General features: G+C 40.1%; 1 protein-coding gene across 13 annotated transcripts; it reads right to left on the reverse strand.

The window, feature by feature from the left end:
• Positions 1-418: 418 nt before the first annotated feature.
• tmem175 (transmembrane protein 175) lies at positions 419-11,693 on the reverse strand. Of its 13 annotated transcripts, none has more exons than XM_061931026.2 (11): positions 11,484-11,628; positions 8,028-8,070; positions 7,782-7,820; positions 7,625-7,722; positions 3,974-4,063; positions 3,831-3,912; positions 3,678-3,773; positions 3,417-3,581; positions 1,616-1,720; positions 1,413-1,542; positions 419-1,356 (listed from the first exon to the last, which is right to left on the reverse strand). In XM_061931026.2, the coding sequence occupies exons 2-11, from the start codon at positions 8,050-8,052 to the stop codon at positions 729-731; spliced, it is 1,458 nt and encodes a 485-aa protein (XP_061787010.2). In that variant the 5' UTR covers positions 8,053-8,070; positions 11,484-11,628; the 3' UTR covers positions 419-728. The 13 variants fall into 13 exon arrangements, with proteins under 13 accessions (XP_061787010.2, XP_061787058.2, XP_061787051.2 ...); XM_061931074.2 differs by having other exon boundaries at positions 3,678-3,761; positions 3,877-3,912; positions 3,974-4,025; positions 7,782-7,844; XM_061931067.2 differs by having other exon boundaries at positions 1,616-1,694; positions 3,678-3,761; positions 3,877-3,912; positions 7,782-7,844.
• Between the last annotated feature and the right edge of the window lie 6,447 nt (positions 11,694-18,140).

Here is an 18,140-nt window from a genome sequence, read left to right on the forward strand (position 1 = left end):
ATAGAGTGGGATGAAAGTGATGTAAATATAAAGAGTGGGACTAAAGTGATGTAAATATAAAGAGTGGGATGAAAGTGATGTAAATATCAAGAGTGGGATGAAAGTGATGTAAATATAAAGAGTGGGACTAAAGTGCTTAACAGTGCCCCCTGCTGGCAAACAGCAGAACGACAAGAAAAATTGTTGGTGCAATGCGAGCTTTGAAGAAAGTTTGCATGTTTTTCTTCGTATTTGAAGGACGGAACTTTTTGTTGGTACATCTTGTGTTCATACATGATCTTTGATGCTGGCTGCTAGCTAGCTTCTTATGCTAATGTCACAGTTCCAACTTTCCCACACTCGAGAGTCAAAGGCATTTTTCATATTTACCTCACCAAAATGCTAAAACAAAAAGTATCATAAAAAGACACAATTGGACTTTTTCTGTGACTTTCCACCTTTTTTCTGTTTAATTTCATTTCTACAATATTTCACTCTTCCAAGCGACAGCGCCACCTGCTGCTCGGCATTATGGACGGGCGTGAGAATACGGAGCTAAGTGGCGATAGCACCACCTAGTCATGTCTCATTCCTGTGAGAATCCTGCGTGTGACAGAAGCATTAAGGCTCAAAGAACCACCAGGGAGCAGATAATACTGCATCATCTCTTTCATTCTTCAAGTCAAAAACCAGCCAGACCGACCATCTTAAGAAACTTAACAAGCACGGAGAACACCTAGCCCCGCCCCCTAGGCGTCTAAGGGGTTAAAGGGCACCCCGGAGCTCCTGAAGAAGTGTGGCAGCAGCGCTAGAAGGAGGCGCACCAGCAGACGCAGGAGGAGGAAGGCGAAGGGCACCAGGATCTGCACCAGGTGGAAGATGGAGACGCTGAAACGGCCGAGGACGCAGGTGAGGAAGAAGGTCCCGAGCGCCACGCAGGGGTAGAGCGCCAGTTTGGCCAGCATGAAGACATGCTCCCGCCCACCGTAGCGCACCCCCGGCTGCAGCGTCTCCCGCTCGCTGTGGAGCGCCACCACCCACATCGCCAGCTGGAAGACGCCGGCGAAGAAGACAATGACGCAGCTGGTCTGCACCGCCTCCAGCTCGTTGCGGGAGTCAGGCGGGAACCGCTGCGTCAGCTGGTAGGCCAGCGGCAGGCCGCCCACGCAGGCCAGAGACAGCGTGTTCATCAGGCCCATCAGCCGCGTGGCCTTGGTGACGTGCAGGAAGAGCGAGTGGTGCACGAACCACAGCAGGCCCACCGTGGCGAAGGAGCCGAAGTAGGCCAGGTACTCGGGACCGTAGACCTGCAGGGCGGCCACCAGGCTGCCCCCGAAGCGCTTCTGGACCACGCCGGGGTCGGGAACGTTGTCTTCGCTGCGGAGACGACGGCAAAGTTTGTTGTGGTTCGCTACAAACAGGAAGTGACCCACCAGATGTCCAGGATGAGGAGCGTGGCCACGATGGCGTAGACGCCGTCACTGAAGGCCTCCACGCGCTCCTTGCTGAGCGGCTCGCTGGGAACGAAGAACATCGCAGAGTCCGGAGTCTCCCCCAGTGGACCTGGAGACAATCACAACATGTTTGGCATCAAGTTCTGCCACTGCAAGGCGCATCAAGTCAAGATGGTGCTTACCCAGGAGTTTACTGCGGCACCACATGACGCTCTGGGAGACGTACGGCAGGAAGATGACCACCGCCAACAACACGTAGGACTGGAAGCAGTCAACAACACGTAGGACTGGAAGCAGTCAACAACACGTAGGACTGGAAGCAGTCAACAACACGTAGGACTTGAAGCAGTCAACAACACGTAGGACTGGAAGCAGTCAACAACACGTAGGACTGGAAGCAGTCAACAACACGTAGGACTTGAAGCAGTCAACAACACGTAGGACTGGAAGCAGTCAACAACACGTAGGACTGGAAGCAGTCAACAACACGTAGGACTGGAAGCAGTCAACAACACGTCGGACTGGAAGCAGTCAACAACACGTAGGACTTGAAGCAGTCAACAACACGTAGGACTGGAAGCAGTCAACAACACGTAGGACTGGAAGCAGTCAACAACACGTCGGACTGGAAGCAGTCAACAACACGTCGGACTGGAAGCAGTCAACAACACGTCGGACTGGAAGCAGTCAACAACACGTCGGACTGGAAGCAGTCAACAACACGTCGGACTGGAAGCAGTCAACAACACGTAGGACTTGAAGCAGTCAACAACACGTAGGACTGGAAGCAGTCAACAACACGTAGGACTGGAAGCAGTCAACAACACGTCGGACTGGAAGCAGTCAACAACACGTCGGACTGGAAGCAGTCAACAACACGTAGGACTGGAAGCAGTCAACAACACGTAGGACCGGAAGCAGTCAACAACACGTAGGATTGGAAGCAGTCAACAACACGTAGGACTGGAAGCAGTCAACAACACGTAGGACTGGAAGCAGTCAACAACACGTAGGACTGGAAGCAGTCAACAACACGTAGGACTGGAAGCTGTCAACAACACGTAGGACTGGAAGCAGTCAACAACACGTAGGACTGGAAGCAGTCAACAACACGTAGGACCGGAAGCAGTCAACACGTAGGACTGGAAGAAGTCAACAACACGTAGGACTGGAAGCAGTCAACAACACGTAGGACCGGAAGCAGTCAACAACACGTAGGACCGGAAGCAGTCAACAACACGTAGGACCGGAAGCAGTCAACAACACGTAGGACCGGAAGCAGTCAACAACACGTAGGACCGGAAGCAGTCAACAACACGTAGGACCGGAAGCAGTCAACAACACGTAGGATTGGAAGCAGTCAACAACACGTAGGACTGGAAGCAGTCAACAACACGTAGGACTGGAAGCAGTCAACAACACGTAGGACTGGAAGCAGTCAACAACACGTAGGACTGGAAGCAGTCAACAACACGTAGGACTGGAAGCAGTCAACAACACGTAGGACTGGAAGCAGTCAACAACACGTAGGACTGGAAGCAGTCAACAACACGTAGGACCGGAAGCAGTCAACAACACGTAGGACTGGAAGCAGTCAACAACACGTAGGACTGGAAGCAGTCAACAACATGTAGGACTGGAAGCAGTCAACAACACGTAGGACTGGAAGCAGTCAACAACACGTAGGACTGGAAGCAGTCAACAACATGTAGGACTGGAAGCAGTCAACAACACGTAGGACTGGAAGCAGTCAACAACATGTAGGACTGGAAGCAGTCAACAACACGTAGGACTGGAAGCAGTCAACAACATGTAGGACTGGAAGCAGTCAACAACATGTAGGACTGGAAGCAGTCGCAGTCACAATCTCAGGCTAAAGCTAATGCTAACATCATATTTTCTGTTAGCATCAGAACTTCAAAGTGGTGTGACACAAACATTCAACAGTTAGCTCCATGCTAATGTGTAGCGGGCGGGACTAACCAGCTGGAACAGGACTAAGGAGAAGATGCTGGCAAAGAGGCACATGAGAGGAACCCTCAGCAGAACTTTCAGGATGTGATGCTTGTAGAAGGTGCGGTTCTCCGACTCCTGGACGTGGCGGTCCAGGAGGAACGGCCGGCTGAAGGCGTACAACACGATCAGTGACTGTGGGCAGAACAGGGCCTTGGTCAGAAAGCGTAAGTCAGGAGGGACGGAGACGTCCTCACCTGGAGGACGCCAAGGACCATGATGTGTTCTCACCTGGAGGACGCCGAGGACCATGACGCAGCCGCAGAAAAGAAGAATCCCCAGCACGTTGGCGGGAAAGGCGGCCATCAGCGAGAACTGCAAAGAGAGGACGTGGACACTTGTGATTTAGGGCTATATAAATAAACATTGATTGATTGATTGATTGACGTCTGGTCCCGACATGTGCAGCAAAAGGTGAGGCCATACTGACCGTGTACGGCAGGAAGGTGATCAGCATCATGCACGCCTGCAAGCACAGCACAACATCAGGAACAAGACCAGTTCTGGTCCACGTGTCCGCTGCTTACCAGGTTCAACAACGCCACGCAGTCGTCGATCCGCACAATCACCTGGAATAACCTGGACGCACCTCGGAGGAAGAGCAGATGTTGGTCAGACTGGAACAAGATGTTGGAACAAATGTTGTCAGACTGGAACAAGGTGTTGGAACAGAGTTTGGTCAGACTGGAACAAGGTGTTGGAACAGATGTTGGTCAGACTGGAACAAGGTGTTGGAACAGATGTTGGTCAGACTGGAACAAGGTGTTGGAACAGACGTTGGTCAGACTGGAACAAGATGTTGGAACAAGATGTTGGAACAGATGTTGGTCAGACTGGAACAAGATGTTGGTCAGACTGGAACAAGATGTTGGAACAGATGTTGGTCAGACTGGAACAAGGTGTTGGAACTGATGTTGGTCAGACTGGAACAAGGTGTTGGAACTGATGTTGGTCAGACTGGAACAAGGTGTTGGAACAGATGTTGGTCAGACTGGAACAAGATGTTGGAACAGATGTTGGTCAGACTGGAACAAGATGTTGGAACAGATGTTGGTCAGACTGGAACAAGATGTTGGAACTGATGTTGGTCAGGCTGGAACAAGGTGTTGGAACTGATGTTGGTCAGACTGGAACAAGATGTTGGAACAGATGTTGGTCAGACTGGAACAAGGTGTTGGAACAGATGTTGGTCAGACTGGAACAAGATGTTGGAACATATGTTGATCAGGCTGGAACAAGATGTTGGAACAGATGTTGGTCAGGCTGGAACAAGATGTTGGAACAGATGTTGGTCAGACTGGAACAAGGTGTTGGAACTGATGTTGGTCAGACTGGAACAAGGTGTTGGAACTGATGTTGGTCAGACTGGAACAAGATGTTGGAACAGATGTTGGTCAGACTGGAACAAGATGTTGGAACAGATGTTGGTCAGGCTGGAACAAGATGTTGGAACAGATGTTGGTCAGACTGGAACAAGATGTTGGAACTGATGTTGGTCAGACTGGAACAAGATGTTGGTCAGACTGGAACAAGGTGTTGGAACAGATGTTGGTCAGACTGGAACAAGATGTTGGAACAGATGTTGGTCAGGCTGGAACAAGATGTTGGAACAGATGTTGGTCAGACTGGAACAAGGTGTTGGAACTGATGTTGGTCAGACTGGAACAAGGTGTTGGAACTGATGTTGGTCAGACTGGAACAAGATGTTGGAACTGATGTTGGTCAGACTGGAACAAGATGTTGGAACAGATGTTGGTCAGACTGGAACAAGGTGTTGGAACAGATGTTGGTCAGACTGGAACAAGATGTTGGAACAGATGTTGGTCAGGCTGGAACAAGATGTTGGAACAGATGTTGGTCAGGCTGGAACAAGATGTTGGAACAGATGTTGGTCAGACTGGAACAAGGTGTTGGAACAGATGTTGGTCAGACTGGAACAAGATGTTGGAACAGATGTTGGTCAGACTGGAACAAGATGTTGGAACAGATGTTGGTCTGACTGGAACAAGAATGGGTCTAAAAGAAGCGCTAGAAGGCAAACGGGAACAAAAGAAAGTCTGACCACAGAACAACAAGTCCAGCCCCAGCCCAAAGACTACCAACACAGGTCTAGCAGGACTAACAGGAACCAGGAGAAGTTTGATAGGAACTTCAAGTCAAACAGGAACAAAACCAAATCAGACAGCAAGAACAGATGTCCATCGGGAAGAAGCAGATGTCAGACGACAGAACAAGAAGAGTGACTAAAACAACATCGGGACTGAAGAGAAGTCAACAAGGAATAAAAGAAAGGGGAAATCAGGAACAGGAACAAATCATTTTAAAGAGGATTCAACAGGAACAACCCAAAGTCAAATAAGGAAAAATCAGGAGTCAAACCGGAAGGATAATGACTTAAACGGGAACAATCAGGAGTCAAACTGGAACAATCAGGAGCCAATTAACCTGTGCCGCACATAGTTTTGCGTTAAATTGTATATTCTTCCTTTTTCTCTTTCTCTGCGTGTGAAAATAAAAAAAGGAGTCCACTGGAAAGAATCTGGAGTCAAACGGGAACAACCATGAAATATGATTATGACTGACCCTCACACTGTTCTCTAGTTCCTCCAACCATGAAATATGATTATGACTGACCCTCACACTGTTCTCTAGTTCCTCCAACCATGAAATATGATTATGACTGACCCTCACACCGTTCTCTAGTTCCTCCAACCATGAAATATGATTATGACTGACCCTCACACTGTTCTCTGGTTCCCCCAACCATGAAATATGATTATGACTGACCCTCACACTGTTCTCTAGTTCCTCCAACCATGAAATATGATTATGACTGACCCTCACACTGTTCTCTAGTTCCTCCAACCATGAAATATGATTATGACTGACCATCACACTGTTCTCTAGTTCCTCCAACCATGAAATATGATTATGACTGACCCTCACACTGTTCTCTGGTTCCCCCAACCATGAAATATGATTATGACTGACCCTCACACTGTTCTCTAGTTCCTCCAACCATGAAATATGATTATGACTGACCCTCACACTGTTCTCTGGTTCCTCCAACCATGAAATATGATTATGACTGACCCTCACACTGTTCTCTAGTTCCTCCAACCATGAAATATGATTATGACTGACCCTCACACTGTTCTCTGGTTCCCCCAACCATGAAATATGATTATGACTGACCCTCACACTGTTCTCTAGTTCCTCCAACCATGAAATATGATTATGACTGACCCTCACACTGTTCTCTAGTTCCTCCAACCATGAAATATGATTATGACTGACCATCACACTGTTCTCTAGTTCCTCCAACCATGAAATATGATTATGACTGACCCTCACACTGTTCTCTAGTTCCTCCAACCATGAAATATGATTATGACTGACCCTCACACTGTTCTCTGGTTCCTCCAACCATGAAATATGATTATGACTGACCCTCACACTGTTCTCTGGTTCCCCCAACCATGAAATATGATTATGACTGACCCTCACACTGTTCTCTAGTTCCTCCAACCATGAAATATGATTATGACTGACCCTCACACTGTTCTCTGGTTCCCCCAACCATGAAATATGATTATGACTGACCCTCACACTGTTCTCTGGTTCCCCCAACCATGAAATATGATTATGACTGACCCTCACACTGTTCTCTAGTTCCTCCAACCATGAAATATGATTATGACTGACCCTCACACTGTTCTCTGGTTCCCCCAACCATGAAATATGATTATGACTGACCCTCACACTGTTCTCTAGTTCCTCCAACCATGAAATATGATTATGACTGACCCTCACACTGTTCTCTAGTTCCTCCAACCATGAAATATGATTATGACTGACCCTCACACTGTTCTCTGGTTCCTCCAACCATGAAATATGATTATGACTGACCCTCACACTGTTCTCTGGTTCCCCCAACCATGAAATATGATTATGACTGACCCTCACACTGTTCTCTAGTTCCTCCAACCATGAAATATGATTATGACTGACCCTCACACTGTTCTCTAGTTCCTCCAACCATGAAATAATCCCGCCATGTTTGTTTCACATAAGAAGTGCAATAAAAGAGGTGTTATGTGAACAATCCTGATTCAATAGTGATAAGAATACATTGAGACCATAAAGGTAAGTGTCAAACAGGAAGTGAGGTCACACACCTGATGTGGGCGGCCCAGGCCATGGAGACGATGAGGAAAGTCATCAGGTAGACGGCGATCTTGGTGGTGAGAAGAAGCCGGACGCTCTGCTTGAACTCCTGAACAGGAAGAAGACGTCACCATGGCAACACGACCACAACACCATGTGTGACTTCACCTCGTCCTCCTCCATCTTGGTGTGGGCCACAGGAAGGATCTGCAAACACCATCACATTATCACCTGCAAACACCATCACATTATCACCTGCAAACACCATTACCTTATCACCTGCAAACACCACATTATCACCTGCAAACACCTATCACCTTATCACCTGCAAACACCATCACATTATCACCTGCAAACACCATCACATTATCACCTGCAAACACCTATCACCTGCAAACACCATCACATAATCACCTGCAAACACTTTCACCCGGGCCATAGTTCATCACATTACCACCTGCAAACACCTTCACATTATCACCTGCAAACACCTTCACAATATCACCTGCACACACCTTCACATTATCACCTGCAAAGACTTTCACATTATCACCTGTGCCATAGTTCACTTCTGGAAATAACCCCTGGACTTTAGTTTCAGGTGGGACATTCCACAGACTATTGGACTTTAGTTTCAGGTGGGACATTCCACAGACTACTGGACTTTAGTTCCAGGTGGGATATTCCACAGACTATTGGACTTTAGTTTCAGGTGGGACATTCCACAGACTATTGGACTTTAGTTTCAGGTCAGACATTCCACAGACTACTGGACTTTAGTTTCAGGTGGGACATTCCACAGATTATTGGACTTTAGTTTCAGGTTAGACATTCCACAGACTACTGGACTTTAGTTTCAGGTGAGACATTCCACAGACTATTGGACTTTAGTTTCAGGTGGGACATTCCACAGACTATTGGACTTTAGTTTCAGGTCAGACATTCCACAGACTATTGGACTTTAGTTTCAGGTCAGACATTCCACAGACTATTGGACTTTAGTTTCAGGTGGGACATTCCACAGATTATTGGACTTTAGTTTCAGGTGGGACATTCCACAGACTATTGGACTTTAGTTTCAGGTCAGACATTCCACAGACTACTGGACTTTAGTTTCAGGTGGGACATTCCACAGATTATTGGACTTTAGTTTCAGGTTAGACATTCCACAGACTACTGGACTTTAGTTTCAGGTGAGACATTCCACAGACTATTGGACTTTAGTTTCAGGTGGGACATTCCACAGACTATTGGACTTTAGTTTCAGGTCAGACATTCCACAGACTACTGGACTTTAGTTTCAGGTGGGACATTCCACAGACTATTGGACTTTAGTTTCAGGTCAGACATTCCACAGACTACTGGACTTTAGTTTCAGGTGGGACATTCCACAGATTATTGGACTTTAGTTTCAGGTTAGACATTCCACAGACTACTGGACTTTAGTTTCAGGTGAGACATTCCACAGACTATTGGACTTTAGTTTCAGGTGGGACATTCCACAGACTATGGGACTTTAGTTTCAGGTGGGACATTCCACAGACTATTGGACTTTAGTTTCAGGTCAGACATTCCACAGACTACTGGACTTTAGTTTCAGGTGGGACATTCCACAGACTATTGGACTTTAGTTTCAGGTCAGACATTCCACAGACTACTGGACTTTAGTTTCAGGTGGGACATTCCACAGATTATTGGACTTTAGTTTCAGGTTAGACATTCCACAGACTACTGGACTTTAGTTTCAGGTGAGACATTCCACAGACTATTGGACTTTAGTTTCAGGTGGGACATTCCACAGACTACTGGACTTTAGTTTCAGGTTAGACATTCCACAGACTATTGGACTTTAGTTTCAGGTGGGACATTCCACAGACTATTGGACTTTAGTTTCAGGTGGGACATTCCACAGACTACTGGACTTTATTTTCAGGTGGGACATTCCACAGACTATTGGACTTTAGTTTCAGGTGGGACATTCCACAGACTATTGGACTTTAGTTTCAGGTGGGACATTCCACAGACTATTGGACTTTAGTTCCAGGTGGGACATTCCACAGACTACTGGACTTTAGTTTCAGGTGGGACATTCCACAGACTACTGAACTTTGGCCAACCGTTCTTTAGGATTCCAACCTCAGAACTCCACACAGACAAGACCAGTTTGCTTAATGCGGGTGTTTAGACTGAGATTCCACCTGGAAGTATAACTGTCTACTAGCCGTCCATAGCGTTTCTACTCGTATGGATTCTTCATTCATCACTCCAACAATGTTTGTTAGTTTTACAATATAACTAAAACAATTCTTACTCACTAAAGCGTCCCATGTGTGTTGTCATGCAAATTTGTATGTGCTAATGTAACGTAATGAAAGCTAGCGTTGTTAGCATCAGCTAATATGCTAACACATTTACGAGTGTCTGTGTTAGTATTATTAACTTACAATAACATTCTTTTTGTATTGTTTCACTTTCACAAATTCCTCAGTAAATTCACCAAAACATCAGCGTGGCGTTATTGAGTGTGTTTAGCTGATTGGAGAGCTAGCTTGTGCAGCTAGTGGCTCCATGACCATGACTTCTGTTTTGTTTGATCAGCCGTTTAACTGCCGTGTTACAGACACCGTTTGGAAACAATTAAGGTATTTAAATAAACATTTACAGAATATTTCTGTGTAAATAACTCATTTCACAACGTATATAACTGCCACTTATAGTCCGCTGCGACTAATATATGGAAAAAATATTGTTTTCTTCTCAAATTTAGTGAATGTGGCTTATATTGAGGAGCGCTCTATAGTTTGGAAAATGTGCATCATTTACAGACGGTCCCTTAACCCCAGCAGTAGCACGGGCTGACATCCCCAGGCATCATTTACAGACGGTCCCTTAATATTTACAGACAATCCCTTATCATTTACAGACGGTCCCTTATCATTTACAGACGGTCCCTTAACCACAGCAGTAGCACGGACTGACATCATATACAAGTACAACCCATTATTTACAGACGGTCCCTTATCATTTACAGACAGTCCCTTATTATTTACAGACTGTCCCTTATCATTTACAGAAGGTCTCTTATCATTTACAGACGGTCCCTTAACCCCAGCAGTCGCACGGGCTGACATCCCCAGGCATCATTTACAGACGGTCCCTTAACATTTACAAACAATCCCTTATCATTTACAGACGGTTCCTTATAATTTACAGACGGTCCCTTATCATTTACAGACGGTTCCTTATCATTTACAGACGGTCCCTTATCATTTACAGACGGTCCCTTATCATTTACAGACGGTCCCTTAACCCCAGCAGTCGCACGGGCTGACATCCCCAAGCATCATTTACAGACGGTCCCTTATCATTTACAGACGGTCCCTTATCATTTACAGACGGTCCCTTAACCCCAGCAGTCGCACGGGCTGACATCCCCAAGCATCATTTACAGACGGTCCCTTATCATTTACAGACGGTCCCTTATCATTTACAGACGGTCCCTTAACCCCAGCAGTCGCACGGGCTGACATCCCCAAGCATCATTTACAGACGGTCCCTTATCATTTACAGACGGTCCCTTATCATTTACAGACGGTCTCTTAACCCCAGCAGTCGCACGGGCTGACATCCCCAGGCATCATTTACAGACGGTCCCTTACCATTTACAGACAATCCCTTATCATTTACAGACGGTTCCTTATAATTTACAGACGATTCCTTATCATTTACAGACAGTCCCTTATCATTTACAGACGGTCCCTTAACCCCAGCAGTAGCACGGACTGACCTGCCCGGACATGAGCTCCCAATGCCGGGGACAATCAGTGGTCTGTGCGGTGTGTAAAGTAAGTTCACTAAGTTGTGTGTCACCATGACGGTGGCGATGATGGAGATGAGTGCGTCGCTGTAGGCCAGCAGGCGGTGGGAGGACTGCGTGCCGCCGGGGTCCTCGCTCTCCGTGGAGGCCGCCGGCTGCTCCTCCGCGTCGCCGTCAGACGGCTGCTGGATGACGGCGTCCTCTGCGTGCTCCTCGTCGTGGTCGCGGTGCTGCTGGTCCATGTTTTTGTTTCCAGACAGTTGGCCGGGTGGGGGCGGGGCTACCGGAAGCGGAAGTGCGTGAGGTAGCAGAGCTTGCGAGCAGGAAAAAGTCCCTATTATTATTATTATTATTTGTTTTGTTTTTTAAATACTTCTCCTTTTTAAAATATAGTCATTAATTTATGTTAACCAAGTAACATACATGACCTTTAAAGAAAATTGAATTTAAAAGCTAAAAGATGTGATTTACTCTTTAGCCGCTAGAGGGAGACATTACTCCTAATAAGTGAACGCAGTCCTTTGTTTTAATGCAGAAATGAATATAATTTCACATAATTATAACACTATTTACCCTGACAACGTTTTAGCCAGATGATTATTTACTGTCAAGGAAATGGTGTTTTGTTTTGGAAATACAATGTAATATTCAATATTATGTTTGGAGGAAGTGTTAAGACAAGATAGTTTTATAAACATATCCGCCATGTTTCAGTTCACATTTGGGGACTTGACAGGTAAGAAAAGTAGAAGTTTGACGCTAACATAAGCGTTGTTTGCGTTCTCATGAGTGTGTAACACTGACCTCTGGTGGCCTGGCATGCACATCACAGCACTTCATCAACACATTAAGAACAATATGCATATTCATTTTTCTATGGAAATATTAAATATTGTGTGTGTTTGTTATTGTATCACTTCAATTGTTTTTGTTGTCAACTTATTAAGTTTAATAATCATTTACTGTGTTTATCATTAACACATTGTATTTATTATTAACTTATTGTGTTTGTGTTGATTTATTGGGTTTATCATTTCGTAACTTATTGTGTTTATTTTGAACGTATTGTGTTTATTATGAACTAATTGTGTTTGTTATTAATTTACTGTGTTCTGAACTTATTGTGTTTGTTATGAACTTATTGTGTTTATTATGAACTAATTGTGTTTATTATGAATTTATTGTGTTTATTATGAACTAATTGTGTTTGTTATGAACTTATTGTGTTTTTTATGAACATATTGTGTTTATTATTAACTAATTGTTTTATTATGAACTTATTGTGTTTATTATGAACTAATTGTGTTTGTTATGAACTTATTGTGTTTATTATTAACTAATTGTCTTTATTATTAACTTATTGTGTTTTGTATTGATTTATTGTGTTTATTATTACATAACTTATTGTGTTTATTATTAACTAATTGTGTTTATTATTAGCCTAGTGTGTTTTTATTGATTTATTGTGTTTATAATTTCGTAACTTATTGTGTTTATTATGAACTTATTGTGTTTATTATTGAGTAATTGTGTTTATCATTAACTAATTGTGTTTGTTATGAACTTATTGTGTTAATTATGAACTTATTGTGTTTGTTATTAACTTACATGTATTATGAACTTATTATGTTCACCATTAAACTATTATGTTCATCATTAACTTATTTTGTTCATCATTAACTTATTGTGTTTATTATTAACTTACTATGTTCATCATTAACTTATTGTGTTTATTAATAACTTATGTTCATCATTAACTAATTGTGTTCATCATTAACTTATTGTGTTTATTATTAACTTACTGTGTTCATTATTAACTTATTATGTTCATCATTAACTTGTTGTGTTTATCATTAACTTATTGTGTTTATTATGAACATATTATGTTCATCATTAACTTATTATGTTCATCATTAACTTATTGTGTATATCATTAAACTTATTGTGTTTATTATGAACATATTATGTTCATCATTAACTTATTGTGTTTATCATCAACTTATTGTGTATATCATTAACTTATTGTGTTTATAATGAACGTATTATGTTCATCATTAACTCATTGTCTGTATCATTAACTTATTGTGTTTATTATGAACGTATTATGTTCATCATTTACTTATTGTGTTTATCATTAACTTGTTGTGTTATTATTAACTTATTGTGTTTATCATTAACTTATTGTGTTTATTATGAAGGTATTAAGTTCATCATTATCTTATTATGTTCATCATTAACTTATTGTGTTTATCGTTAAATTATTTTTTTTTTTTTTTTTTACTTTTTTAAATTTTTTAAATTTTTTTTAACTTTTATAAATATATTTTTTAATGTTTACATTTTTTCAAATTTTTTCAAATTTTTTTTTTTTTTAATTTTTACAATTTCTTTAAAAAAAATTTAACTTTTTTTTACCTTTTTTTTAAACTTTTTTTAAACTTTTTTTTAACTTTTTTTAAAACTTTTTTTAAACTTTTTTTTAACTTTTTTTACCTTTTTTTTTTTAAATTTTACCCTAACCTTAACCTTAACTCTAACCCTAACCCTAACCCTAAAAAAAAATGTTAATTGTTAAAATTGTTTAAAAAAATCAAAAAATTAAAAGAAGTTAAAACATTTTTTAAAAATTAAAAAATTTAAAAAAAAATTAAAAAAAAAAAACAATTTTTAAAAAAAATTTGAAAAAATTAAAAAAATGTGAAAATAATTTTTTACCTTGAAAATCATTTTTACCCTTGAAAAAAAAATTTTACCTTGAAAATTTTTTTTTACCTTGAAAATGATTTTTTACATTGAAAAAAAAATTTTACCTTGAAAAAAAAAATTTCCTTGAAATTTTTTTTTTACCTTGAAAATCATTTGTTTACCTTGAAAATCATTTTTAACCTTGAAAAAAAATTTTACCTTGAAAATTTTTTTTTACCTTGAAAATTTTTTTTTACCTTGAAAATCATATTTTAACTTAAAACACTTTTTTTTTTTTTTTTTTTTTTTAACTTTTTTAATTTTTTTTTTAATTTTTGTAAACATTTTTTAATTTTTGTAAAAATGTTTACATTTTTTTAAAAAAATTCAATATATATATATTTTTTTATTTTTAAAAAAAATATTTTTTATTTATTTAAATATTTTTTATTTATTTTATTTTTTTTTAATTTTTTTAAACTTTTTTTAACTTTTAAAAAAATGTTTTACCCTAACCCTAACCTAACCCTAACCCTAACCCTAACCCTAACCCTAAAAAAAATGTTAATTGTTAAAATTGTTTAAAAAAAAATCAAAAAATTTTAAAATTGTTTAAATTTGTTTTAAAAAAATTTAAAAAAGTTAAAAAAAAATTAAAAAAAGTTTAAAAAAAAAAAATTAAAAAAAAATTTAAATACATTTTTAAAAAATATAAAAAATTGAAAAATCATTTTTTACCTTGAAAATCATTTTTACCCTTGAAAAAAACATTTTACCTTGAACATTTTTTTTTACCTTGAAAATGATTTTTTACCTTGAAAAAAAATGTTTACCTTGAAAAAAAGAATTTACCTTGAAATTTTTTTTTACCTTGAAAATCATTTGTTTACCTTGAAAATCATTTTTAACCATGAAAAAAAAATTTTACCTTGAAAAAAATTTTTTACCTTGAAAATAATTTTTTACCTTGAAAATCATATTTTAACTTAAAACACTTTTATTAATTTTTTTTAATTTTTTTTAACTTTTTGAAATATTTTTTTAATTTTTGTAAAATTCTATAATTTTTTTTAATTTTTGTAAATTTTTTTAATTTTTTTTAATTTTTGTAAAAATTTCTACATTTTTTTTAATTATCTCAATTTTTTTTTTTTTTTTTTTTAAACTTTTTTAAAACTTTTTTTTTTTAACTTTTTTTAACTTTTAAAAAAAATGTTTTACCCTAACCCTAACCCTAAATTATTGTGTTTATTATTAACTTATTGTGTTTATCATTACTTATTGTGGTTATCGTTAAATTATTGTTTTTATCAATAACTTATTGTGATTATAATGAACTTATTGTGTTTATCATCAAAAGGTTGAGAGAATGTGGAGAAATCACTGCATGTAAGCCATGATATTACACACCTTGGATCCCTCAGGCGCTACTGCATCAAAAAACAATCAGTGTGTAAAGGATATCACCAGATGGGCTCAGGAACACTTCAGAAACCCACTGTCAGTAACTACAGTTGGTCGCTACATCTGTAAGTGCAAGTTAAAACTCTACTATGCAAAGCCAGAAAAGTGTTCTGTGGTCTGACGAGTCCACATTTCAAATTGTTTTTGGAAACTGTGGAGCAAAGAGGAAAAGAAGCATGGGGACTGTTCTAGGGTGAAAGTGTAAAAGGCAGCATGTGTGATGGTATGGGGGTGTATTAGTGGCCAAGACATGGGTAACTTACACATCTGTGAAGGCACCATTAATGCTGAAAGGTACATACAACATTTGGAGCAACATATGTTGTTATCATGGACACCCCTGCTTATTTCAGCAAGACGATGCCAAGCCAAATGTTACATCAACGTGGCTTCATAGTAAAAGAGTGTGGGTACTAGACTGGCCTGCCTGTAGTCCAGACATTGAAAATGTGTGAAGGCTAAAATATGAGAAGGGAGACTGTTGAACAACTTAAGCTGTACATCAAGCAAGAATGGGAAAGAATTCCACTTCAAAAATGTGTCTCCTCAGTTTACTGAGTGTTGTTAAAAGGAAAGGCCATGTAACACACTGGTAAAAATGCCTTTTTTGCAATGTGTTGCTGCCATTACATTCTAACTTCATGATTATTTGCAAAAAAGAAGACAGTTTGTCAGTGTGAACATGAAATATCTTGTCTTTGCAGTCTATTCAATTGAATATAAGTTTGTTTTTATTTACCATTTACACAACTTCACTGCTTTTGTACTTTGTAGTTTATTCTAGTAGTTTGTAGTATTAGTTTATTGTAGTATTTTTTGTGCTAGTAATAGTTTATTGTAGTATTTTGTAGTCAGTATGCTAACTGCTAGTGAAGGCTTGTAGATTGAAGACCATGAAGGTAGAGAAATGGGCAGTGAGTGTACAGCAGCACTCTCGTCTTATCATCACCTACCTTCTGTCACCTGACTCAACTACCTGACTCAACTACCTGACTCTGTGGTGCAACTACCTGACTCTTTGGTGCAACTACCTGACTCTTTGGTGCAACTACCTGGCTCTGTGGTGCAACTACCTGACTCTGTGGCGCAACTACCTGACTCTGTGGTGCAACTACCTGACTCTGTGGTGCAACTACCTGACTCTGTGGTGCAACTACCTGACTCTGTGGTGCAACTACCTGACTCTGTGGTGCAACTACCTGACTCTTTGGTGCAACTACCTGACTCTGTGGTGCAACTACCTGACTCTGTGGTGCAACTACCTGACTCTGTGGTGCAACTACCTGACTCTGTGGCGCAACTACCTGACTCTTTGGTGCAACTACCTGACTCTTTGGTGCAACTACCTGACTCTGTGGTGCAACTACCTGACTCTGTGGTGCAACTACCTGACTCTGTGGCGCAACTACCTGACTCTGTGGCGCGTCTGACTCCAGATCAGAAGGTTGCGTGTTCAAATCACGTCAGGGTCATTTGATGTTTCTTGATTGTTGAACCAGAGGTCTCTTGGTCAACCGTCCTTGCTCCCTACAATTGGGATTGTCTTGGACATCTTACCCAATATTTTGTTCTGGGACTGGAGAGTTCTCAGCTTGACACATCAAAGTAGAGGAAAGTAAGCCTGATCATGTCTATCATGTGTTCATTGTGGGTTAGGGTTAGGGTTAGGGTTAGAGGTCACCTGCTCACCTGTGCTTCTACATGGTCACCTGCTTCCCTACTTCCTCAATAGAAGAAGACCTGACAGTAGATTCTGACTCACAGTCCTTAAATTGTGACTTTTTATTTCATCATTCAGACTTTATATCTCACAATTATGACATTGCATCTCACTATTAAGTACTTTTTTATCTCACAATGAAGTACTTTTTATCTCACAATTATGACTTTTTATCTCACAATTATGACTTTGTATCTCACAATTATGGTAAATGGTGAATGGGTTATACGTGTATAGTGCTTTTTGACCTTTTTTAAGGAACTCAAAGCACTTTGACACTATATCCACATTCACCCATTCACACACACACACATTCACACATTCACACACACCCACACACACATTCACACATTCACACACTGATGGCTAATTATGACTTTGTATCTCACAATTATGACTTTTCATCTCACAATTATGACTTTTTATTTCAAAATTGTGACTTTCTTATCTAGTAATTTTTACTTTTTTATCTCATAATTCTGACTTTTTATCTTACCATTATGACTTTTTATTTAATAATTCGGACTTTCTTATCTCAGAATTCAGACTTTGTATCTCACAATTTCAACTTTTTTTCAAATCTCACAATTAAAAATGTCTTAGCTCATAATTATGCCTTTTATTTATCTTACAATTATGACTTTCTTGTGTAATAATTTCGAATATTTCATAGTTATGACTTTTTATCTCATAATTCAGACTTTTATTTTACAATGATGACTTTGTACCTCATAATTTGGACTTTTTATTTCATCATTTTGACTTTGTATCTCACAATGGAGACTTTCTCATCTCCGATTTATGACTTTTCATCTTCCAACCTTTGGGCTATTTCTTGTTT

The sequence above is a fragment of the Nerophis lumbriciformis genome, linkage group LG03 (genome assembly GCF_033978685.3).
Source record: "Nerophis lumbriciformis linkage group LG03, RoL_Nlum_v2.1, whole genome shotgun sequence".
NCBI lineage: Eukaryota > Metazoa > Chordata > Actinopteri > Syngnathiformes > Syngnathidae > Nerophis > Nerophis lumbriciformis.

Excerpts from the sequence above, each read along its gene's own strand:
- tmem175 (XM_061930984.2), bottom strand. The coding sequence starts at position 11,672 with ATGGACCAGCAGCACCGCGACCACGACGAGGAGCACGCAGAGGACGCC. Across the intron at positions 3,774-3,830 it reads ACATGTCGGGACCAGACGTC|CTCTCTTTGCAGTTCTCGCT; the intron begins AATCAATCAATC and ends AGTGTCCACGTC. Across the intron at positions 3,582-3,677 it reads TGGTCCTCGGCGTCCTCCAG|TCACTGATCGTGTTGTACGC; the intron begins GTGAGAACACAT and ends TTCTGCCCACAG.